Here is a 26468-nt window from a genome sequence, read left to right as displayed (position 1 = left end):
ACAGGTTTTCATTCCAGAAGGCTACTGACACTCTTCAATTCTTCTCAGGTATTTATTCTGGATACATTGAATCTCATATTTCCCTTTTTGAATGCAAACAGCCTCCTCACACTTGCTAAGTGCACTCCTCTCAAGCTCCTCCTTTAGAAATGGCCCAATCCTGAAGAAGTCTTCTCTGTATCTTTCTATGAGATGCACATTTTCGAATCCACTCTCAGGCTCCTGTTTAAGTAACAGCTACAGTACATCTTTTTCTTCCTTACCTAGGGTATGATCAATATTATCTTTAAAGCTTCTACATGTTTCACAGCCCTCCACCAGCTTTTTATTCAAACAATACATTTCACATATATAACGAAAAAACTGCTAGGTTTTTTATTTCGGTTCTCAAAAGTCCTATAGCATTTTCTGGTTTCAGGTCAGCATTATGTGTACACACGTACTGAACAGTGGCATTGTACGCTGGACACGAAAACTGATCAGTTTCTATCACCTCCCTGAAGTTTTCCTTTCAATACGACTGGAATATTGTACGGAAATGTTCACACCTTATTGTCAGGACTGCTTTATGCACAAACAGTAGTGAGAGAAAGTTTGGGAACCTCAATAATAATTATGTACATTCCATTGTTCCATTGTTTTCCCATGATAATCTTTCTTGAATCAAAACCAGTCTTTTCTTAAATATCCAAGAAGGTTTATATTAACCAATTCCATATCTTTTGAAACAAAATGATGTATGAATTAGACAAACAATGAGTAACAGTCAGGTTATGTGCAAAAGTAAGTGAAACCCTGGTTTTATCAGCTAAATTAAAGGGTATAATTGGAATCAGATGTTTAAATAATTAGGTAGATCTTTCGGTGTGAGTTTGGGAGTAAGGTCATGCCATGGTCAAATGAAATCTCTGACCTCAGAAAAGCAGTTATTGATGCTCATTGATCTAGAAAGGGTTACAAGCCCAATTCCCAGGGGTTGGGATGGAGTCCCCACTGTCAGACAGATGAGAACGTTCAAGACCACTTTACAGAGGACCGGTCGCCCTACCAAAATCTCCACAAGAACAAACCGGCAAATCATACAGGAACTCACAAAGAACCCAAGAGTAACATCCAAGAATCTGCAGGCGACTTTCACCTTGGCTAATGTGAGTGTTCATCACTTAACTATCAAAAAAAGACTGAACAAGAATGGTGTTCATGGAATGATAGCCAGGAGGAAAGCACTGCTCTCAAAAAGAACATTGCTGCCATCTGAAATTTGCCAAAGAGCACATAAATGATCCACAAGACTTCTAGTGCAATGTTTTTTGGACAGAAGAGTCAAAAGTAGAACATTTTGGCCTCAATGAGAAACATTATATTTAGCGAAAACCAAACACTGTCTTCGAAGAGAAGAACCTCATCCCAACAGGTTGGTGGATGTGTGATAGTTTGGCGCGGCTTGCCATCATTGACACAACCATCAATACTGCATTGTATCAGAAGATTCTAGAGGAGAATGTCAGGCCATCCGTCCATGAGCTGAAGCTGAACCTAAAGTGGTTATGCAGCAAGACAATTATCCTAAACATACAAGCAGATTCACATAAAAATGGCTTAAGAAATTCAGCGTCTTAGAATGGCCTAGTCAAAGTCTGGACCTAAACCCCATTGAAATGTTGTGGCAGGACCTGAAGCGAGCTGTTCATGCAAGGAAGCTCTCAAATTTCACTGAGTTGAAGCAGTTCTGTAAGGAAGAATGGGCCAAAATTCCTCAAAACCGATGTGAGAGACTGACGAACAGTTACAGGAAACGCTTAGTTGGAATCATTGCTGCTCAAGGGGGCACCACCAGGTACTGAATCTAAAGGTTCACATACGGCACTTCTTCACACATGGATATTGAATGTTCAATCATTTGTTGATAAATAAATGTTGAAAAACTATCAGGTTTTTATGTCATTTGTTTGATCAGTTTATCTTTATTTATTACTAGCTGATATACCCGGCGTTGCCCGGGATTGAATCTCCCGCTCCCCCTCTCTGTCCACTCACCCCCTATCTCTGCGCCCCATTGGCCTCTCTCTGTGGGTGGATGAGTTAGTGACTGGGTGAGTTAGTGACTGTGCGGGTGAGTTAGTCAGTTAGTGAGTGAGTGGGTGAGTTTGTGGGCGAGCGAGTGAGTGAGCGGGTGAGTTAGTGAGGGCGGGTAAGTGAGTTAGTGAGCGGTGTCTCTCAGCTAGTGACTGGGTGGGTGAGTGAGTTAGTGACTGCGTGGGTGAGTTAGTGATTGCGTGGGTGGATGAGTTAGTGACTGGGTGTTTGGGTGAGTTAGTGACTTGAGTGAGTTAGTGACTGGGTGGGTGGGTGAGTGAGTTAGTGACTGGGTGGGTGGGTGAGTGAGTTAGTGACTGGGTGGGTGGGTGGGTGAGTTAGTGACTGGGTGGGTGAGTGAGTTAGTGACTGGGTGTGTGAGCTAGTGACTGGGTGGGTGAGTGAGTTAGTGACTGGGTGGGTGAGTTAGTGACTGGGTGGGTGAGTGAGCTAGTGACTGGGAGGGTGAGTGAGTTAGTGGGTGGGTGAGTGAGTTAGTGGGTGAGTTAGTGACTGGGTGGGTGAGTGACTGGGTGGGTGAGTTAGTGACAGGGTGGGTGGGTGAGTGAGTTAGTGACTGTCTGGGTGGGTAAGTTAGTGACTGGGTGGGTGATTGAGTTAGTGACTGGGTGGGTGAGTGACTGGGTGGTTGAGTGGGTGGGTAAGTGAGTGACTGGGTGGGTGAGTTTGTGACTGGGTGGGTGAGTGAGTGACTGGGTGGGTGGATTTAGTGACTGGGTGGGTGAGTTAGTGACTTGGTGGGTGAGTTAGTGACTGGGTGGGTGATTTAGTTACTGGGTGGGTGGGTGAGTTAGGGGGTGGGAGAGTGAGTGGGTGGGTGAGTTAGTGACTGGGTGAGTGAGCGAGTTAGTGAGTGGGTGAGTTAGTGACTGGGTGGGTGAGTTAGTGAATGTGTGTGTGGGTGAGTTAGTGAGTGGGTGGGTGGGTGACTTAGTGACTGGGTGGGTGGGTGAGTTAGTGACTGGGTGGGTGGGTGGGTGAGTGAGTTAGTGACTGGGTGGGTGAGTGAGTTAGTGACTGGGTGAGTGAGTGGTTGGGTGAGTTAATGACTGGGTGGGTGGGTGAGTGAGTTAGTGGGTGGGTGAGTTAGTGACTGTGTGGGTGGGTGAGTGAGTTAGTGACTGTGTGGGTGGTTGAGTGAGTTAGTGAGTGGGTGTGTGTTAGTGACTGGGTGGGTGGGTGAGTGACTGGGTGAGTGAGTTAGTGACTGGGTGGGTGAGTGAGTTAGTGACTGGGTAGGTGATTGAGTTAGTGATTGGATGGATGAGTGAGTTAGTGACTTGGTGGTTGAGTGAGTTAGTGACATGGTTGTTGAGTGAGTTAGTGACTGGGTGGGTGGGTGAGTTAGTGACTGGGTGGGTTGAGTTAGTTAGTGACTGGGTGAGTTAGTGACTGGGTTGAGTTAGTGGGTGGGTGAGTGAGTTAGTGACTGGGTGGGTGAGTGAGTTAGTGACTGGGTGGGTGGGTGGATGGGTGAGTGAGTTAGTGAATTGGTGGGTGAGTTAGTGACTGGGTGGGTGAGTGAGTTAGTGACTGGGTGGGAGAGTGAGTTCGTGACTGGGTGGGTGAGTGAGTTAGTGACTGGGTGGGTGAGTGAGTTAGTGACTGGGTGGGTGAGTGAGTTAGTGACTGGGTGGGTGAGTTAGTGACTGGCTGGGTGAGTTAGTGACTGGTTGAGTTATTGAGTGGGTGGGTGGGTTAGTGACTGGGTGGGTTAGTGACTTTTAGTGACTTTTAGTGACTGGGTGGGTGGGTTAGTGACTGGGTGGGTGTGTGGGTTAGTGACTGGGTGGGTGGGTAGGTGGGTTAGTGACTGGGTGGGTGACTTAGTGACTGGGTTTTAGTGACTGGGTGGGTGGGTGACTAGTGACTGGGTTTTAGTGACTTTTAGTGACTTTAGTGACTTTAGTGACTGGGTGGGTGAGTGAGTTAGTGACTGGGAGGGTGAGTGAGTGAGTTAGTGGGTGGGTGAGTGAGTTAGTGGGTGAGTTAGTGACTGGGTGGGTGGGTGAGTGAGTTAGTGACTGGCTGGGTGGGTAAGTTAGTGATTGGGTGGGTGGGTGATTGAGTTAGTGACTGGGTGGGTGGGTGAGTTAGTGACTGGGTGGGTGAGTGAGTTAGTGACTGGGTGGTGGGGTAGGTGGGTTAGTGACTGGGTTGGTGACTTAGTGACTGGGTTTTAGTGACTATAGTGACTGGGTTTTAGTGACTTTTAGTGACTTTTAGTGACTTTAGTGACTGGGTGGGTGAGTTAGTGACTGGGAGGGTGAGTGAGTTAGTGGGTGGGTGAGTGAGTTAGTGGGTGAGTTAGTGACTGGGTGGGTGGGTGAGTGAGTTAGTGACTGTCAGGGTGGGTAAGTTAGTGACTGGGTGGGTGGGTGGGTGATTGAGTTAATGACTGGGTGGGTGGGTGAGTGAGTTAGTGGGTGGGTGAGTTAGTGACTGAGTGGGTGGGTGAGTGAGTTAGTGACTGTGTGGGTGGTTGAGTGAGTTAGTGAGTGGGTGTGTGTTAGTGACTGGGTGGGTGGGTGAGTGACTGGGTGAGTGAGTTAGTGACTGGGTGGGTGAGTGAGTTAGTGACTGGGTAGGTGATTGAGTTAGTGATTGGGTGGGTGAGTGAGTTAGTGACTTGGTAGTTGAGTGAGTTAGTGACTTGGTTGTTGAGTGAGTTAGTGACTGGGTGGGTGGGTGAGTTAGTGACTGGGTGGGTGGGTGAGTTATTGACTGGGTGAGTTAGTGACTGGGTTGAGTTAGTGGGTGGGTGGGTGAGTGAGTTAGTGACTGGGTGGGTGAGTGAGTTAGTGACTGGGTGGGTGGATGGGTGAGTGAGTTAGTGAATGGGTGGGTGGGTGAGTTAGTGACTGGGTGGGTGGGTGAGTTAGTGACTGAGTGGGTGAGTGAGTTAGTGACTGGGTGGGAGAGTAAGTTAGTGACTGGGTGTGTGAGTGAGTTAGTGACTGGGTGGGTGAGTGAGTTAGTGATTGGGTGGCTGGGTGAGTTAGTGACTGGGTGGGTGGGTGAGTGAGTAAGTGACTGGGTGTGTGAGTGAGTTAGTGACTGGGTGGGTGAATGAGTTAGTGACTGGGTGGGTGAGTGAGTTAGTGACTGGGTGGCTGGGTGAGTTACAGAGGCGACCAATTTTATTCTAACTCGGCTAGTTCAGCAAATTTCAGTATATCCCGGTGATGTTCGGTTTTGTATCGTTTTCGCCCGGAGTGTATTGCATTATTTTCCCGGCTGTGATTTAAGCATTTTATTCCCGCTGGCTGCAATACTGCAATGCCGTGTAAAAACACATGGGGGCGTTTGCGAGCTGTTGTCTTTGAAGCCGTCCCCTATAACCCCTAACATACAGTACTGTACATTTTTATTCATAGTGTACATGTGCAGGGGGTCTCCGGAGCTGAACCGCGTTGGTTTCAGGTCAGGGGACCCCCTGCTTCCCGAGATATAGACCCCTTTATGAGGTGCCGGTATCCCTCTGCATTTAAAGGTCCCGATCACGTGACCGCGGCCTGTAAAGCAAGCAGAGGGATACCGGCACCCCCTAAAGGGGCCTGTATCTCGGGGAGCAGGGGGTCCCCGGACCTAAAACCACAGCGGTTCTGCTCCGGAGACCCTCTGCACATGTACAGTATAAATAAATCACACACATCAATAAAGAATCGTTCTTTACCTTTGCGGCTATGTGCTATGGTAACGAAGCAGCATTTCTGTATTTTTAATAATATTGTACAGTGAGCAGGGGGTTCCCTGAGCCAGAAATTAATGCTCAGGGGACCCCCTGCTCCTGCACAATATTATTAAAAATACAGAGATGCTGCTTCATTACCATAGCGTATAGCCGCTAAGGCAATGAAGGGTTAAGGCAGAATAAACAAAAAATACATTTAATACATATTTTTAATGTGTGTGTTAAACCTCCATGCCTTCACTGTAATCTATGTAAAACCCCATCCCCCTATTGTGTGTGTTAAACTTCCCTGCCTTCACTGTAATCTATGTAAAAAAACCCTCTCCCTATTGTGTGTGTTAAACTTCCCTCACTTCACTGTAATCTATGTAAAAACCCCTCCCCCTATTGTGTGTGTTAAGCTTCCCTGCCTTCACTGTAATCTATGTAAAAACCCCTCCCCCTATTGTGTCTGCTAAACTTCCCTGCTTTGACTAATCTGTGTAAGCCCCCCTCCCCCTATTGTGTCGGTTAAATCTCCCTGGCCTGTGTTTCTGTGAGTGCAGTGTACTGTATGTAAATGTGGGGAGGGGGATCGCGTGTAAATAACCACACCCACACCCACTACCCACTACCCACCTGCACATGGCCCCTCCGCTGCTGCAAAAAAGAGACAAAAATGAAAACATACAAAGTAATGTCCCCTAACCCCTTAATCACCATAGCGGTTATTAACCGCTACAGTCATTAAGGGGTTAACCCACCCTCACCCACCACTCGGGATGCCTACATACCCTCCCACACTAACCCCCCCCCCCCCCCCCGTGAGGCCTAACCACCCTCACCCAGTACCCACAAGGGAGGCCTACCCACATACCGTTGGGGAAAAAAACAGTACCCACAATAAAAACACTACAGTGACCCACAATAAACATCATTCTATTTATTAAATACAGTAGAGGCAATTCTTATTCGAACAAAAACCAGTGGCAATTCCCCAAAAGACCCAGGTACACCCAGTTACATTCTGAATACATGCCTTAAACGTTCCTTAAACTAGCCCCAGCATTTCTGCATTGATTAATGGCCTATCAGATTAACAGCGGGGGGTCCCTGGCCGTCCCATTCAAACTGAATTGGACTGCCAGGGATCCCTGCTGTGTTAATCCTATGGGTCGTTAGTCAATGCAGAAATGCCTTAAACGTGCCTCAAACTAGCCCAGAACATACCCAGCACATACCCAGAATGTAACCCGGCTAGTTTACGGCAAATGCTAGAATAAACGTTGCCTCTACTGTACATTACCCACCCCCTGTGCCCCCCCATAAATACAAGATTTATTCTTTTACATACAGGGTTCATAACGCAGCCCCACGCGAGTCCCCGGTGGGCTGGCGGGGCACCTGGACAGACCTACAGTTTACCAGCAGCCCTTTTTACACAGATTCTGGAGGCCTGCTGGTGGGTCCCGCCAGCACCATGGCCCCCAGGTGGTCTCATTGGGTCACCGTCGGCCACAATTGGGTCCCCATGGTAGGCCCGCGGATGTCTGGTAGACCCGGGTCAGACCCACAGGTGTCTGCGGGGCCTCGGGTGGTTCCCTCGGGGGTCTGGGGAACTCACGAGTGCTCACTATGGGTCCGTGGTGCCCCCACAGAAGTGGGACCACACATCATCATCCCCGCACCTAAGGGTCGGCGGTGCCCCCACAGAAGTGGGACCACACATCTTCATCCCCGCAGACTACGGGTCGGCGGTGCCCCCACAGATGTGAGACCACCGCTTCATCCCCGTATGTGTCACCCGTCGAACCACCAGCCTGATACCCGTGGGATACCCGAGGCGATCCACAGGATTATTGAGTTTATTGTAGTGTGTCTGTATGGAGAAGTGTTATTTGTAGGACAGTATGGTTTTGATAACCCTTCTACATTTATTTGTATATTGGTTCATCATGTGTGTGTATATACTGTATATATATATATAGATATATCTATATATATATATACAGTATATATATATATAGTTGCATGATGACGCCACTGTACAAATTCATGGGTGAAGGGTGGGTATCGGGCCAGTGTGGCTTAACCCCTTAATCACCTTTGCGGTTATTATCTGATAAGGTGTTTAAGGGGTTAATTGATATCTGAATGTAATTGCAATGTATTGGCTTTGTATTTGCTATGTATTTTGTGGGCAAGACAAGGATTTTGCTGGCGACGGACACTTCGTATTGATGAGGTCAGTAGTACTTTATTTATTTTAATATGCTAGTTAATGTTTTTAATAATGGGCAATTAATCTATTATCCATATCTGGATAATAGTTATTTTGCACATTATTGTACTGTAGGTGTTGGGGGGGGGGGGGGTTGTATGTAATGAATGTATAGGCCAGGTTTATTTTTTTTACATTCAGGGTTGGTTCCGTGGTTCTGCGTGGGACCTCTGGAGACCACCTGTGGATCGCCTCGGGTATCCCACGGGTATCAGGCTGGTGGTTCGACGGGTGACACATGCGGGGATGAAGCGGTGGTCTCACATCTGTGGGGGCACCACCGACCCGTAGTCTGCGGGGATGAAGATGTGTGGTCCCACTTCTGTGGGGGCACAGCCGACCCGTAGGTGTGGGGATGATGATGTGTGGTCCCACTTCTGTGGGGGCACCGCAGACCCATAGTGAGCACTCGTGAGTTCCCCAGACCCCCGAGGGAACCACCCGAGGCCCCGCAGACACCTGTGGGTCTGACCCGGGGCTCCCAGACATCCGCAGGCCTACCGTGGGGACCCAATTGTGGCCCACGGTGACCCAAGGAGACCACCTGGGGGCCATGGTGCTGGCGGGACCCACCAGCAGGCCTCCAGAACCTGTGTAAAAAGGGCTGCTGGTAAACTGTATGTCTGTCCAGATGCCCCGCCAGCCCACCGAGGACTCGCGTGGGGCTGCGTTATGAACCCTGTATGTAAAAGAATAAATCTTGTATTTATGGGGGGGCACAGGGGGTGGGTAATGTATTTAATAAATAGAATGATGTTTATTGTGGGTCACTGTATTGTTTTTATTGTGGGTACTGGGGGTGGGGGGGGTGTGTTTCCCCAACGGTATGTGGGTAGGCCTCCCTTGTGGGTACTGGGTGAGGGTGGTTAGGCCTCACGGGGGGGGTGGTTAGTGTGGGAGGCTATGTAGGCATCCCGAGTGGTGGGTGAGGGTGGGTTAACCCCTTAATGACTGTAGCGGTTAATAACCGCTATGGTGATTAAGGGGTTAGGGGACATTACTTTGTATGTTTTAATTTTTGTCTCTTTTTTGCAGCAGCGGAGGGGCCATGTGCAGGTGGGTAGTGGGTAGTGGGTGTGGGTGTGGTTATTTACACGGGATCCCCCTTCCCACATTTACATACAGTACACTGCACTCACAGAAACACAGGCCAGGGAGATTTAACTGACACAATAGGGGGAGGGGGGCTTACACAGATTAGTCAAAGCAGGGAATCTTAGCAGACACAATAAGGGGAGGGTTTTTTACATAGATTACAGTGAAGGCAGGGAAGCTTAACACACACAATAGGGGGAGGGTTTTTTACATAGATTACAGTGAAGGCAGGGAGGTTTAACACACACAATAGAGGGGTGGGTTTTTACATAGATTACAATGAAGGCTGGGAAGTTTAACACACACAATAGGGGGAGGTTTTTTTACATAGATTACAGTGAAGGCAGGGAGGTTTAACACACACATTAAAAATATGTATTTAATGTATTTATTGTTTATTCTGCCTTAACCCTTCATTGCCTTAGCGGCTATACGCTATGGTAATGAAGCAGCATTTCTGTATTTTTAATAATATTATGCAGGAGCAGGGGGTCCCCTGAGCATTAATTTCTGGCTCAGGGAACCCCCTGCTCACTGTACAATATTATTAAAAATACAGAAATGCTGCTTCGTTACCATAGCACATAGCCGCAAAGGTAAAGAACGATTCTTTATTGATGTGTGTGTTTTATTCATACTGTTGATGTGCAGAGGGTCTCCGGAGCAGAACTGCTGTGGTTTTAGGTCCGGGGACCCCCTGCTCCCCGAGATACAGGCCCCTTTAGGGGGTGCCGGTATCCCTCTGCTTGCTTTACAGGCCGCGGTCACGTGATCGTGACCTTTAAATGCAGAGGGATACCGGCACCTCATAAAGGGGGCTGTATCTCGGGGAGCAGGGGGTCCCCGGACCTGAAACCAACGCGGTTCAGCTCCGGAGACCGCCTGCACATCTACACTATGAATAAAAATGTATTTCAAATGTATTTATTTATATTCATTTATTTATTTATTTATTTAGATTTTTTTTTTTTTTTGGGCGGCTGCTGTGTGTGAGTTTTTTTTATTGTGGGTAGTGGGGGTGGGTGAAGGGGGTATTAGCCCCAACTGTGCTTGTTTAGGGCTTGCGGGGGGTAGTGGGAGGGGTTAACCCCTTCATGACCGTAGCTGTATTAACTGCTACGATCGTGAAGGGGTTAAGTGCACCCGCAACCCCCCCGCAAGTCCTAAACTCACACCAAGGGCCAAATACCCCTTTCACCCACCCCCGCTACCCACAATAAAGCGGGCACGGTGGGTTAACCCCTTCATTGCCTTAGCGGCTATACGCTATGGTAATGAAGCAGCATTTCTGTATTTTTAATAATATTGTGCAGGAGCAGGGGGTCCCCTGAGCATTAATTTCTGGCTCAGGGAACCCCCTGCTCACTGTACAATATTATTAAAATAGAGAAATGCTGCTTCGTTACTGTAGCACATAACCGCTAAGGTAAGGAATGTGTTTTTATTTAAATATGTGTTTTATTTATACTGTACATGTGCAGAGGGTCTCCGGAGCAGAACCGCTGTGGTTTTAGGTCTGGGGACCCCCTGCTCCCCGAGATACAGGCCCCTTTAGGGGGTGCCGGTATCCCTCTGCTTGGTTTGCAGGCCGCGGTCACGTGATCGGGATTTTTAAACGCAGAGGGATACCGGCACCTCATAAAGGGGGCTGTATCTCGGGAAGCAGGGGGTCCCCCGACCTGAAACCAACGCGGTTCAGCTCCGGAGACCCCCTGCACATCTACACTATGAATAAAAATGTATTTTAAATAATTTTTAATGTGCCGATGTTTGCGCAGAGAGAGCAGCGGATCTTTCTCTGCTGCAAACACATCTCGCCCCCGCCGGCCCATAGTATCATGGATGTGCATATACAGTACTGTATGTGTACAGTACTGTATGTTAGGTGTTATAGGGGTTGTTGTTGTTATACAGTATATATATATATATACTGCATTACAATTCATGATTTGATGCCATCTGGCGGACACGCGAAGAATTGCAGCCTATTAAATCCTGAACCATTATAAATTAACACATCAGCCGCGCGTCAGCGGGCATGACCCCTGGCAGGGAACGCGGTATGCTCCAGGTGAACAGTGTCGCATTCCAGGAACCAGCCAGGGACAAACCGGTGATTTGTTAGAATAAAGTCTGCCGCAGCAGTAGTGACTGGGTGGGTGGGTGAGTGAGTTAGTGACTGGGTGTGTGAGTGAGTTGGTGACTGGGTGGGTGAGTGACTTAGTGAGTGGGTGGGTGAGTTAGTGACTGGCTGGGTGAGTTAGTGACTGGTTGAGTTATTGAGTGGGTGGGTGGGTTAGTGACTGGGTGGGTGGGTGGTTTAGTGACTGGGTGGGTGGGTTAGTGACTGGGTGGGTGGGTGTGTTAGTGACTTTTAGTGACTGGGTTTTAGTGACTGGGTGGGTGTGTGGGTTAGTGACTGGGTGGGTGGGTTAGTGACTGGGTGGGTGTGTGGGTTAGTGACTGGGTGGGTGGGTAGGTGGGTTAGTGACTTTAGTGACTGTGTTTAATGACTGGGTTCTAGTGACTTGGTTTGAGTGACTGGGTTAGTGACTGGGTTTGGGTTAGTGACTTTAGTGACTTTTAGTGACTTTTAGTGACTTTTAGTCACTTTAGTGACTGGGTGGGTTTAGTGACTGGGTGGGTGGGTTAGTTACTGGATGGGTGGGTGAGTTAGTGAATGTGTGGGTGTGTGAGATAGTGAGTGGGTGGGTTAGTGACTGGGTGGGTGGGTGAGTTAGTGACTTGAGTGAGTTAGTGATTTTTGAGTTATTGACTGGGTGGGTGAGTTAGTGGCTGAGAGACTCGGCGTTGCCTGTGAGTTACATTTGCCACTATGAGGGGGGGGGCAGTGGACAGGAGGGGGGGACAGTGGACAGGAGGAGTGGGGGGGGGCAGTGGACAGGGGGGGGGTGGGGGGGGGACAGTGGACAGAAGGGGGACAGTGCACACACACACACACACACACCTCATTCCTGCCGCCACCATCTTAGCTACTCTGCGCCGCGAGGGAGGAAGGGTGTCCTTCCGGCCACCGCCATCTTAGGCACTTGGCGCCTCGATGGAGGAAGGGGGTCTTTCCAGGCACCGCCATCTTAGGCATTTGGCGCCTCGAGGACTCTGCAGGCTGCCTGCCCCCCCGCCGAGGAGGGAGGTGAGCTGTGTGCCGCCGGGGAGGTGAGCGTGCGCCACCGGGGAGGTGAGCTGTGCGCCACCGGGGAGGTGAGCTGTGCGCCGCTGGGGAGGGAGGTGAGCTGTGCGCTGCCGGGGAGGGAGGTGAACGCCGCGAGGCAGCTGCAGGCTGGCTGCCCCCTGCCTATGAGCGCCGGGGAGGGAGGTGAGTGTGATGGGGGGGGGAGAGGAGAGACTGTGTGTGTGTGTGTGTGTGTGTGTGTGTGTGTGTGTGTGTGTGTGTGTGTGTGTGTGTGTGTGTGTGTGTGTGTGTGTGTGTGTGTGTGTGTGTGTGTGTGTGTGTGTGTGTGTGTGTGTGTGTAAGAGAATGGCAGTTGGGTGACATCAGACCCACCAATCTGATTGGCCAGAGGCTGAGGACCAATCAGATTCACCGCAGCTAGTACCAACCATTCGATTTTATATATTAAGATTAGGACTTCGATTAGGATCTAATAAAATGTTAGGTTTCAAATATGTGAACATCCTAAGGGGTTGACCAACTTTTTCTCGTCACTGTACATCTTTTCCACCAACTCTAAATTGTTCCTCTCTGGGTTTTTATGCACCTGACTTGGATATACTCTGTCGCTTTGAACCACTGCTTTTCCCTGATGCACTTAGCTTTCTCCACACTGCGGAGAACTTCTCACTTACAGTAAGCTCATCTTTCCATTTCTCCAACTCTTCTATTACTCACTTGGCAACCAGTTTTCCCACGCTTCATGCTGTCTCCCCACTATGTCACAGTCACGGTCATATGAGTCTGGTTCAGCATGGGCACAGTAGCCCGATTTGTATTTGTATTGCACTTTTCAGTCTTAACTTGATTCTTCTATTCTGCATTTTCTGGGTAAGCAGATTGGAGCACTGCAACAGCACAGCAGACGCACTTATAGGACCTATAGGATTGAATTGCACAAGTAGCTTCCGTCACATTCCTGTAGCGTCTTTGTTGCTGACTTTCTCTTACATTTGACTGGAGCATAATCACACATTTCTTCAAATGTTCATACTTCTTCATTTGTCATTGCATTCTACAAACTAACTGAAGAACACAGGTTGCTTTATTTCTGCAATAAAGCTGATGAGCTTTCATTCCTCTAAAGGCAGTCTGCATTACGACAGTTGCAGAGCGTTTAAGCAATAGCTTTCTCTCTCCATTTTTGCTTGGACATAAGCTCTGTAACATTTCTAAAGTGTTAGAATGCTTCTCTTCTTTCTGAACAGTCAGCTCTGATCTGATACAGTTCAAACTGAAGATGCAAGGACTTGCTCTTTTCCTGCTCCAAAGTGCCCTCTGCTTCTTCCAGTGCTAGTTGCACTTCTAACTTTTCTGCTTCCACTACTTTCTTCACATTTTCTACTTTGTGGAGCTTTTTTTCTCTCTCACTGACTTGGTCAGTCAGTCAGGAACCTCCTCTTTCAGACTTCTGTTTTCATAGGGATCCTTAAGTTTATACACCTCTGTGCTGAGACTGTGGACCTCCTTTTGAGAGACCTCAAGCTCTGTTCTGAGATTTTAGACCCCTTTCTGAGAGACCCCATACTTCTGCTTCCAGTCAGCCATGAGCTGGTCGACAAGACTTTGTATCTTGATAGCTGCAGCGTTTGACCTCTCAGAATTAGTAGTCGCATCCTCTAACTCACTACGCAAGAGACACTCTGTCTTCTCCAATGTAGCATACTCAGTGTTATCTATGAACAGGCGCCTCTGTAGCTTGGTGTTAGGTTCTAGCTCCTTTTCCAGTCATTAACTTAATGAAGTCAGAGTCATCCCTTGCTGATTGAAGTGCCTGGTTAATGGATTCATCACTCTTCTGCTCATCTTTTTCCTTGGCGGACATTCCCAGGCTGATTGTGTCAGTCACTAGGCTGCAGAACACGTTCTTTGTGAAGCATACTTTTCTGGAGCGAAGGGTCATCGTTAAATGTTGCTGCAACTTCCATGTTAAATTGAGAACCTCTTTTCTTTTTCTTCTTTCTTTTCTTTGTTGGGCAATCTGTCTCTTTTCCACAGGGGAAAGTGAAATTTCTCTCTGCTACAATTTCCTTGACCCCCCAGCACATTACTTTCTGTTACAGTTGTTTGACTGTCTGGAAAAAATATTTCTCTTGCAGCTGGTACTGCTCTCTTGGGGGTCACATAAAAATCATCATCAAAGTAAGGCCTGAAGGGACACTTTTTGTGTGTGATCGGGCTCATTACACAACAAATTCATAAAATTTTCCATTCCGGTGCTTCAGGTGTATTATTCACACTGACCACAGAAGGCGCTATTACATCAATACTTTTCTATACCACAAGACCTTTCAGTGTGCTGCCTGCATTCTCCACCATATGTGTTAAAAGTCCCTACAGGGAGTTCTGACTTTTGTCGGGTCCTCATTATAGCACAGTCTTTTAGGGTAAAATAGAAAACAGAATCAAAGTTATTAGGTTTTCAGGCTTTTGCCTGGTTTATTCCCCCATGGAGTGGGCCTGCAGCATAAAATCCAAACAGAACAGAAACAAAATCCTAGCTTAAATGAGCTCTAACTGGACAATTATAAAAAGCCCTCTACACAGGGGCATAGCTATAGCCTGGCAAAGCCTGGGGGCCCACACTCTTGGGGGGCCTGCCCTCCCCCCTGTCGGCGGCCCATCTGTCACTCTTCAGATGGGAGACAGGCTTAGGCGGGTAGGAGGAGAGCGAAAGATGTTGGCTGCGGAGTGCAGAGATGATCCCAGAATGGGAGGAGGGAGGTTGGAGGTCTTCCTGCTAAACCACTTCCGGGCAGCAGGTAGCGCTGCAGAGCACTCCATTGCTGCTCCTCTCTGCATCTCCCGGTTCCATGTGTCTCTGTGTTGGTAAGTGTGTGCGTGTGTGTCTGTGTTGGTAAGTCTGTGTGTGTGTGTGTGGGAGGAGGGTCTGATTGTGTCTGTCAGTGTTGGTAAGTGTGTGTGTGTGTGTGAGTGCGTGCGTGCGTGCATGCATGCGTGTGTGCGTGTGTGTCTGTGTGTATGTCTATGTTGGTAAGTGTGTGTGTTGGTGTGTGTGTGTGTTTGTAATTGTAATGCATATGTGTGTTACATGGATTATGTGCATGTATATGTTGTATATTTAGTGGTTTTATTATATGTTTACTATAAATGTGTATTTGTATATGGTATGTGTGTCTTACACTAATGTTGCATGTTTGGTATGTGTATATGGTGTAGTGTTTGTGTGTATATATGCGAGTGGAGGTTGGAGAGAGAGGATGGGGGAGGAGAGATGATGATGAGGAGGAGGAGGAGGAGGGGGAGAAGAGATAATGATGAGGAGGATGGGGAGAAATGATGAGGGTTATTGATGATGATGAGGGGGAGACATGATGATGATGACGATGAGGAATGATGAGATAGAGCAGGGGAGCGCAATCTTTTTCTCCTGGGCCCCCCTTCCGGCTCCCCGCTCCCCAACACTCCCCACTCCCCTTACCTTGGTTCCGGCATTCTGGACGTCATGACATCATGTTGCCATAGCAACATGACGTTACATTGCCATGGCGACACCTCTCCAGAAGCCGTCTGAACCAAGGTTAAGTGAAGTTTACACTTCACCGCTTTCCTGGCATTTAATTTTAGTGCCTTCGGGAAGCGTGCAGGCCTCTGTAAACCCTACGCCCCCCGCAGATAATTTCGTGCGCCCCCCAGTTTGCGCACCCCAGAGATAGAGGATCAGAGAGAGGATGGTAGGTAGGGAGAAAACATTCTAGTCAGTATTAATATTAATGGGGCTCTGAATTTTTTTGGGCCCGGGAACCCGCGAATGTCTAGCTACGCCAATGCCTCTGCAGTTGAGCAGCTTGTCCACTTACCAACTAATCAAACATGTCACGGTTATGCAGTAAGAAAAGACAATGGACTTCAGTTTGCAGCTTCAGCCTTTCTCTCTGAGTCTCATGAAATCAGACTGGCCTCCAGGCTCTTAGGGCAGAGAGAGCGAACATGAACGGTATGTCCAAGTTCGTGCACATGTGCTGATTGCAGTGCTTGAGACTTTACACGTCCGTCCACACTTTTGATGCAGTGACAGCTTGGTAGCTGGCAACCTTCCTATGGTATACATAGACTGGACTTCCCCCAGGATGGCTGTTTGCCTGCACCAAGCCTTGCTCTCTATGCCTGTGACCCTGACTCAGATTCTCTTACCATCTGCCTTGACTTTTATTATTCCACTTGTTTCTTCACCCTTTCTGCTTTGTGGGGCTTGTTTTTTCTCTCACTGACCTGGGCAGTCAAATCTGCAACCTCCATTTCAGACTTCTGTACTCTCTTTTGCAGTCTAAAAAACACTAAGAATGTTTTCATAGGCATCCTTCTATTTCCACGCCTCTGCACCTCAAGACCTCAAGCTCTATGCCGAGACTGCCCATCTCCTTTAGAGAGACAAGCTCTGTGATGAGTCTACGGACCTCATTCTGAGAGGTCTCAAGCCCTGGGGTGAAATTGCCAACCTCCTTATGAGAGACTTCAAGCTCTGTGCTGAGTCTGCAGTAATCCTTCTAAGAGACCACAAGCTTTGTGCTGAGTCTGTGAACCTCCTTCTGAGAGGTCTCACACTCTGTGCTGAGATTGCTGACCTCCATCTGAGGCCCCATACTTATGCTTCCAGTTGGATGACGAGGCTCTTAATCTAGGCAGCAGCAGCATTTGACCGCTGTCAGCCTTTGACCCTGACTCTGATTCTCTGCCACCTGCCTTGACCTCAACCTGTGACCCCAACATCACTATACTCATTCAGGACTCTGTCTCCCGGTTCTAGTCTGTGATCCTATATCCTATCTCAGCCCTGTGGTTCTGCTTGCTGTTTTGAGATGAGAACCATGTAGAGAACATTATAATTTCCATACCTGTCACCTTCCAGTTCACAAACATATTTGGCCACTGGACTCCAGTCGAAAGCATCTGGATCTTTCTTCAGCCATTTCTGCACCTCTGCCCGGTTGTGTGCAAGAAAATCAGATGTAATGATGTTCTTAAACACTTCACAAGCTGACAGGAGGTGGTAGATGGTTGGCCCAGCACCGATATCAATCAGAGTGTCTCCTTCAACAGCACCTTATAAAAGGATTATAAAGAAGAACAAAGAGCTATTCAGCAGATCAATAAATAATACTCATAAGATTTTCCAATAGGGTACATTAAAGCAGTAAAACATGTGACATCTTATATGGGTTTTTTTTTTTTTAGATATAAATCAGTTCGGTAAAATTACTGTATTTTTTCTTATAATTCAACTCCTAATGCCATTTTTTGTTAGTTTTAAAGCATAATTTGATTTCTATAGCAGGTTTTACCATCGCCCCAGCAGTGCAAGATCTTAGCAACACTTTCCTGTTTGTGATATTTTGTTGCCAATATTCTCAGCAGTTTGAGCTACAAACTGTAAGAATAGATAATGTTACCCTAGCAATATCAGGATACATTGTCGTTGCTGAGTTACACTGACCGAAGTTGCCATCCTTTTGAATTGCCCATTCCTCTTCTTTATATAAACTAATTACATCAAGTACATTTGGAAACTTCTAAATGACGGTTCATAACTTTCGTCCTATGTACTGTATGCTTCCTTCTGTAAGCCATTAATGTTATTTCACGCTTTTTGTAGCCTGTTTGTATTTAATATATTGTCCACTGTTAATTCACAATAAGTAGATTTAAATGCAATCAGAGCTGAGTAAATCATCTTAGCAAATCGTTTAATTGCTTAATTGATATGTGAAGGGGTATATAGAGGATCCAAATATACCAATACATACACTCCTGACGAAGCCGTATACAGTCTATTCAGACTGGGCAAAACGCGTTGAGTGGTACCTTTCTGATCCTGAAGGCGATCCGTAGTTCACCAGCCCTGCAGCCGTGACGTCACAAGCTCTGACGGGTGCAACAGAACAAGCTCCGACAACAGACTGTGAGTGGGGGAAGCTTGGAGAATCCAGGGGAGGTGTGAGCAGTGCGGTGACCCTTCGTTTTCACTTATTAGTGATAAATGCTTGTTTTTATCTTGCACATTATAAGTGCGCATTTTATATTCTTTCTACATAAAGATTTTGTCTATCAGCCTGATCGCGCTATGTAGCATTTTCTCATCTCTCCTATATACCATCATACCGCTGAGTGTGCCTCTGAGGGGAGATCCTGACTGCATTCATTCCACACGGGTAGCAGCCCTAATTGCAAACTGCATTTTATTCATCTACATCTTGTGAGTAGGCTGGACATACAAGCCAAGACTATACTACATGCCACATTTTATTGTCCATACATCTGCACTTATATTGTGTGTTATCTTTGTCTTCTTTCCCCTTATATGCTCCTCCTGGATTGTTTGAACATTGTCATACTCCTTGGAACCCGTGAAACAGGTCCCACCAGAGGGTTTGAGCTGGGTTATTAGATCAACACTTATTATTTTATATTATTATCACTATTTTTATTTTTGATTAATTGTATTTATACCTCTATTATTATATTTTCACTTTTAAGTTGTTTGCGCCTTCATATTCACTTCTTTACAATTTATTTCCAGCCAATCAGCTTTTCCTTTTGTCAGAGCAGCTCTGAGACAGGCATGGGATTGGTCAGAAGGCAAGAACAGATCTCAGAAAGGGCAGGGGATTGGTCAGGAAGTAGCAGCAGGCAGTGACACCCCCCACCCCTCTGTGAACACAGATTCGTATTTAGTTGAGGAGCGAGAGAGAGTGTTTGTGTAGCTGCAAAGTAAGTGGCTGTCTGAAGTTTGTTTGTAGCTGCAGTTTCTGTGTGTGTGTGTGTGTGTGTGTGTGTGTGTGTGTGTGTGTGTGTGTGTGTGTGTGTGTGTGTGTGTAGCTGCAGTGTGTGTAGCTGCAGTGTGTGTGTAGCTTCAGTGTGTGTAGCTGCAGTGTGTGTGTGTGGGTGTGTGTCTGTAGCTGCAGTGTGTGTGTGTGTGTGTGTGTGTGTGTGTGTGTGTGTGTGTGTGTGTGTGTGTGTGTGTGTGTAGAGCTGCTATGTGTATGTGTGTGTGTGTGTGTGTATGTGTGTAAATGAAGTGTGTGTGTAGCTGCAGTGTGCAGTTACAGTGTGTTTGTATGCAGAGCTGCAGTGTATGTGTGTATGTGTAGCTGCACTGTGTGTGTAGCTTCAGTGTGTGTGTAGCTGCAGTGTGTGTGTAGGTGTGTGTGTGTATCTGCAGTGTGTGTGTGTAGAGCTGCTGTGTGTGTATGTGTGTAGCTGAAGTGTGTGTGTGTAGCTGCAGTGTGCAGTTGCAGTGTGTTTGTGTGTAGAGCTGCAGTGTGTGTGTGTGTGTGTGTGTGTGTGTGTGTGTGTGTGTGTGTGTGTGTGTGTGTGTGTGTGTGTGTGTGTGTGTGTGTTTAGCTGCAGTGTGTTTAGCTGCAGTGTTTGTAGCTGCAGTGTGTGTGTGTGTGTAGACAGAGTGTGCGAGTGTGTGTGTGTGTGTGTGTGTGTGTGTGTGTGTGTGTGTGTGTGTGTGTGTGTGTGTGTGTGTGTGTGTGTGTGTGTGTACACAGAGGGGGCGGCTGTGTGTGGATATAGATAGCTGCAGTTTGTGTATACAGAGGTGCTTTAATGTATTTAACATTTTATTTTAATTTTTAAAATCTATATAACTACACAAAAGTGTCTATTATTTATGAAAAAAGCTTACATTAGCCTATAATAGTAATAATCCCCTCAGAACAGGGCATTATTGGCCAGTAATGCCCTGTTCTGAGGGGATTATTACTTAAACATTACAGTAGTCAAGTTCACTGTTCTCTGTATACTCTACTTTGGAATGTTTGGCTTCTAACATCTGCTTGAGGGGAGTGAATAATTTTGTGCATCATTTAACTGCTCTAATACTGTATGGGACTAAGTTCATTAATTTTTTTAAAGGGATACATTTCTCTCTATGCATATTACCCTATTACAACATGTCATGTGTATACCATGAAAATATTCAGTATTTTAACAAATCTGGGACACAAACAGTTTACAGTACTTCTTACAAGATAAAAATTAAACATACATGTATGGTTTTATGGCTGGTCAAACCACTGACCCAGCCTGGGTTTCTGTGTTTGTCTAGGAGTGAGGTTATCTGGGGCCAACCCCTGTTTTGGAAAATGGCGTGTAACTGTATCTATTAACCATTGTCACATATACAACTCGCTTGCTCACAGGTATGCCACTGGTAACTCCACCCAACAAATCCTCTAAGTTCTCTTTCTACTTCTACTCCTCAGTCTTCTTTTATTTTTAACAAACCAACATACTCATTTTAATTTCTGTCTTTTTTCTCCCTCTCTCCCTCTCCATGTCTGTATATCTCAATTTCTCTCTCTTTATCCCTCTTCATCTCCATCTGTCTGTATCTCTCCCTCTCTCTCTCCCTCCCTCTCCATCTGTCTGTATTTCTTCATTTCTTCTCTGTCTGTCTCTCTCCCTCTCTATCCATCTTCATCTGTCTGTATCTCTCCATCTCTCTACCTCTCTCGGTCCCTCTCCATTTACTAATTCATGACAAAAAGCATCAAACATAATCATTGGATTTATCAAATGCATGGTGGTCAATTAAACTCAAAATGTTGGAGGTTATACTGATGTTATTCTTAGTTCGTTAACTTGTTCAACATAATATAAGTGACAAGGGTTTTTAAATTTCCAACCTTAATATAATAGTCACATGTGCATATTATCCAGCATGTAGGGAACCAAAGAGGGTTACCTAGGCACACACACAGGACATCTCAGATACTTTGTTTGTGGTGTCCTTTCGGATTCCTGTGCTAGTCCCTTGTGGTCACCCACCCAACGACTCCTTAGTCCGCAGACAAGATAAATAAAAATTGACTGCAAACAATGAATTTAACCACTTCAGCGATATCTTACCGCAATTTATTCAGTCCCCTGTGCAGAGGCAATAGACAGCAACAATGTTTCGGGAGGGGGGTGGAATATGGGGGTCTGGGGACACAATCCCCACCCTTCGTTTGGTCCTATTGTCTCTGCACTGAGGACTGAATAAATTGCAGTGAGATATCTCTGAAGGGGTTAAATCCCTTGTTTGCAGTTCTTTTCCATGTATCCCATATTATACAACTTCACTCACAAATTTCAATAGTTCTTTAGGACATTTCATAATGCTCTAATAAAGCAATCAATTTGGATCACACTTGGCTTACCTACGTTTGCATCTAAAGGCTGAAAATTATAATGTTAACAAAACAAAAGTGGTAAACATCTACAAAAACTATATTTAAATCTGGACAAAAATAATTGAGGCAAACCCCTCCCTTAAGAGTTAGTTAATGCATGTGATTAGGGTACTTGTTAGTGTAACTTGGCTGTGAGCCATATGGCTGTGTAACATCAAAAGAGTCACATCTTAAGTGTCATATCTAAAGTGTCTGCAAGAGTTAATTTGGGAGTTGAAATTGGAGGTGAAGATTGGAGGAAGATCTGGACTCTGCATTACAACTTTGCCACTGTGAGACATTCACTTTTAACATCTGTGATTATTTGTTCACTTTTATCCTCCATTACCTGTGATGTCTCTCCTCCTGCATCTTACTATGCCCTCCCTACTGCTTTTTCTGTTTTCTGTTTTCTCACTCCTTTGTGAATTTCTCTGTTCTCTCCAACATCCCTTCTCCCCTATGCACCATTATTTATACACCTCTCTCCCAACAAGTTCTATACCCCGCAACAAAAAACACCCACACAAATCCTCTATTCACACCCTCTATCTACTCCTTCCCACTGCTGGGGATCTTCCCATAGCCTGAAGCCAGACATACACACCTGATCTCACTCATGCCTCCCTGCCATCTCTTCCCCTGTAAATTGTGTTAACCTTTTCATGTAATACTGACCAGCCTTAAATCTCACCCCACAAATCAAGTATCCCAATAGCCTGCACTCAAGGCTATAGTCCCACACTTAGTCACTCCTACCACCTGTTGTGACCAAGCACTGCCACCTACAGCACTTACTCCCTCACCTACTGTCTCTGTAAGTTTCCCATGAAACCTCGTAGATTGTAAGCTGTTCGGGGCAGGGATTTCCTTTCCTATTGTCTGATTTTGCTGCACTTATTGTATAATTATGATTCCCTGTACTGTATTCTTTGTGAAGCGCTGAGTACACTTTTGGCGCTATATAAATAAAGACAGACAATACAATACAATTGAGCTTTTTACATTGAGAAAATGGAAATACGTTATTAATAATAATATTAAAACAGTGTACATTTGCAGCTAAAGGTATACTTATTTCAGTAGATAAACAGTTCTGAACAATAAAGCGGCAAAAAAATCTACTGTAATTACGTGATGTATGAAAAGAAAACTGTCTAATTTAATTAGCCATTATTTAAGTTAAAGTTACCTGGGGTGAAGGTTTCATGAAGTTTTCTTAACGCAAAGTTCAACCATTCTCCTTTCAGGACTCCCTTTTCTGCAGAATAGTATGTTTCAAGGTAGTCTTTGGAATTAAATTCCTGTATATATGTTTCCTGCTTGGTGAAAGATGTATCCATTATATCTACAGTTACCCGGTAACAGCTCCTCAACTGTACCTGCTTTTGAGAAGTGTTACTGTATTTAAAAAAAGGGTATTCTGCAGTGTGCTACAAAAAAGTTATCGGATTAATTAGTGTGTAATACAGTGTGCAAATCAGGATGATAATTTTCCTAAATAAATATGTGAATCAATGAGAAAAAAACAGTCTCATGGAAGATGGCCTGCAGGCCAAATCCTCAATGTAAAAAACTCTACAATTATAACTACGGTAATTAACTAAAACGTTCATGAAATGAAAAAGTTCCTGGTGAGGAAGAGTCCTTATCTGAAGCAAGTCCCAGAGTCCTGGATCTGTGGCAGGCGTGGGCAGCTCTCTCTCTGTTTGAGGTTTTCCTCTCTTCTTTCAGTACATGTAGAATAAGAGAAGACTGAAATTACAGAGAACGCCCATAACGCAACACAATTATTTAGTTAAAATAAGTGAAAACAAATGGTACTAAACTCACAAGGTGTCAAGGTAAAAACAGCTCTCACACTTTTTGGGTGTGGGGGGGGGGGGGAGTTTGGTGCCAACAGGTTCAAATGGCGGGGTCCGTCTCTCTCTCCGCTTGTCGGACTGTGTAATTGCCTCTGTGGTCTCTGGCAGTGTGATATGTACCAGCTGTTGGTATATATGGAGGGGCAGGGGGGGAGAGCTTGTGACAGACCTTGTGAGTTTATTGTCATTGGTTGTTATTTACTTTTATTAAATAATTGTGCTGCACTGCGGCGTTTCTCTGCGATTCTTTCTTCTTTTTTTCTTACTGTATTTAAACCGGCAAGAATCTGATCCTTTGCTGTAAGAATAAGGAGGGTTATTGCCCCGTTTTGGGTCATCCATCAGTGTGTTTTATTATCGTGTCAACATGCGGTGTTGGGAGAAGTTATAAAAAAGCAATTAGATAAAGCAATATACTGCAAGGGGGAACAGTTATATAAAGCAATAGCAGGAGTTAAAGGGAGATGTTATATGGGGTAATAGGAGGAGTTATAGGGAGCAGTTATATGGGATAATAGGAGGAGTTATAGGGAACGGTTATATGGGCAATAGGAAGTCTTAAATGGAGAGGTTATTTGGGGTAATAGGAGGAGTTATAGAGTGTTATGTGGAGTAATAGGAGGAATTATAGGGAGCAGTTATAACTGTTAATAGGAGGAGTTATAGGGAATGGTTATATGGAGTAATAGGAGGAGTTATAGGGAAGGTTATATGGGGTATTAGGAGGCGTTATTTGGAGCTGGTATATGGGACAATATGAGTTATAGGGAGTGTGTATATGTGGGGTAATAGGAGTTATAGAGAGCAGTTTTATGGAGTAATAGGAGGAGTTATAGGTAGCGGTGATATGGGGGTATTAGAAGGCATTATTTGGAGAGATTAAATGGGGCAATAGGAGTTATAGGGAGTGTGTATATGTGGGTAAAAGGAGGAGTTATATGAAGCGGTTATATGAATCAATAGGGTGTGTTATAGCGAGCAATAAGTGGAGTTATAGGGAGCAGTTATGTGGAGCAACAGGAGGAGTTATAGGGAGCAGTAATATGGAGCAATAGGATGAGTTATATGGATCAATAGGGGGAGGTATATAGAGTGGTTATATGGAGTAATAGGGGGAGGTATATAGAGTGGTTATATGGAGTAATAGGGGGAGGAATACCTGTAAGTAGCAGTTATATGAATCAATAGGAGGTGTTATCGGGAGATGTTATATGGAGCAATGGCAGGTGTTAAAGGGAATAGTTTTATGGAGCAATGGGAGGAGGTAGGGTAGAGGTGTAGGGGCTGTTGTTATGAAGAAACTCGAGGTGCTGCAGGTAGCGTCTGAATGGAACAATTAAAGGACATATATGTTAATATTTGATGTTTAATGTAGTAAGCAAATTATTTAGGTGGGATCAAGGCCTTTGGAAGGAGGGAGAATTTAGTGGGTGGAAGGTGGAGTTTAGGAGCAGGGAGGAGGGAATTCTGCAGGATGGAGGAGGGGTTTTGCAGGACTGGGATGGGAGTTTTCGGAGGAGGGAGGACAGAGCATATCCTAAGCTAAACCCTGAATACTGCATACCGAATAAGGGCTGAGCCCTCCACTGACATACACTTAGAATGCCTAAGAAACATTAATTTATTTTTACACTGGAAGTTTATCACAGAAACAATGTATGCAGCAGCGGCTTCCAATCAATTGTCAGCAGTCAATTGGTTCACTGACTCCCTGGGGTGACTCATAGCTGAATCTTGCATGTAACCCTGGGAGTTGGAGTTATACTACTAAACTATTCCGGATCACACGCTCTGTGTGCTTATCATTGTCACATCCTGAGTGGGTCAAAACACATGTGATCCCACGACGCCAGTGCACATCCTCCTCTTCAATGCGGCATCAAAGTCCGGGACCTGATCCTGCTATGCAGATTATTATATGTTTGCGTGACCATCTGATACTACAGGGAATAAAGGATTATCTGAAATACAGTATGGCTTTTAATTTTAAACACAAAAGTCCTTATTAATGTTAAGGAATTACAGGCTAAGGCTGAATTGGTGATGACGAAATTGAGTTTTTGTCTTTATATTTATGTTCGTAAACACAGTTTTTACTGTAAATATTGTAACGTTTCCAAGATTTCTTAGTGCTTGTCGATCTTGCCAAAAAGCATGGATTCTGGATCACATTTATTACAAAGTACTTAACTCCAAAGATTACTTGGGATTATAATATGGCTTAATCTTTACACAATCCAAGATTTCCTTATACAATATCTAATGCAGACAGTATTTGTCACACTAATACTTGTTTTATATCTCTCCTCTCTCCCAACCTAGATAGTTTTCATGACTTATTGTGTATAATAATTTTTGTTTTTAGATAATATGATAGTATTACCTGTTTTTTTTTTAATCCATTCCAATTATAGTTAACTGGACTGAATGAGTTATCACATTTGCACTTTTGTTCCAGTACTCAATAAATTTACATAACTAATTAATTAAAAAAATATTTTTCAGTTTTTAAGTATGTATGAATAAAGATTGTCTTAATAATTTTTTTTATGTATTTTAATTATTAGTAAAGAAATGAGTGTAGGTTTTTTTGACCACAGAGCAATGTGCCTATGTAAAGGCAAACCTGTGGGTTAAATCATGTTTTGAATTAGCTGAAAGAGATTAGCATCAATTAACCAATTAGGCTTTAATCATATAAATACACTATGCCCACGCAATATTGTATGACGCTCCTGACGAAGCTGTATGACGCAGCGAAACGCGTAGAGCCTGATCCAGAGCTTACTCAGTCAAGCTGCAGCTGACTGGAAGCGAAGACTAAAGACTCCAGACGTTTGTGCTCTCCAGTGATCCCCCTCTCAGCGCCTCGCAGTCCATTGCCATCGGATGCGACCAGATACCACCCGGAAGTGACGTCAGACGCCATTGCCGACGGCAGCACTGGGAACAGAGGAGGACGGGGAGACAGCACAGCGGGCGCACTGAGCGCAAAAGATACCTTTATGTGCCTGATATTTGTGTACAGAATGTGAGTACATGTCCTACAATTTCACTGCTTATAAAACTCTGCTTTTTGCAA

At 45.4% G+C, this 26468-nt stretch overlaps 1 protein-coding gene across 1 annotated transcript in view; it reads right to left on the bottom strand.

Annotated features, from left to right (window-relative positions):
- LOC142484937 (indolethylamine N-methyltransferase-like) overlaps positions 1-23350 on the bottom strand; it is a 36116-nt gene extending 12766 nt beyond the window's left edge. Inside the window, exons 1-2 of the mRNA XM_075584185.1 lie at positions 22714-23350; positions 17196-17403 (exon numbers count right to left, since the gene is read on the bottom strand). Of these exons, the coding sequence (XP_075440300.1) occupies positions 17196-17403; positions 22714-22864 (359 nt within the window). The 5' untranslated portion in view covers positions 22865-23350. The remainder of the gene's footprint in view (positions 1-17195; positions 17404-22713) is intronic.
- Between the last annotated feature and the right edge of the window lie 3118 nt (positions 23351-26468).

This window comes from Ascaphus truei, unplaced genomic scaffold (genome assembly GCF_040206685.1).
Source record: "Ascaphus truei isolate aAscTru1 unplaced genomic scaffold, aAscTru1.hap1 HAP1_SCAFFOLD_473, whole genome shotgun sequence".
Lineage (NCBI taxonomy): Eukaryota > Metazoa > Chordata > Amphibia > Anura > Ascaphidae > Ascaphus > Ascaphus truei.
The sequence above is the reverse complement of the archived record's forward strand: the minus strand, read 5'-3'. Positions and strand labels throughout refer to the sequence as shown.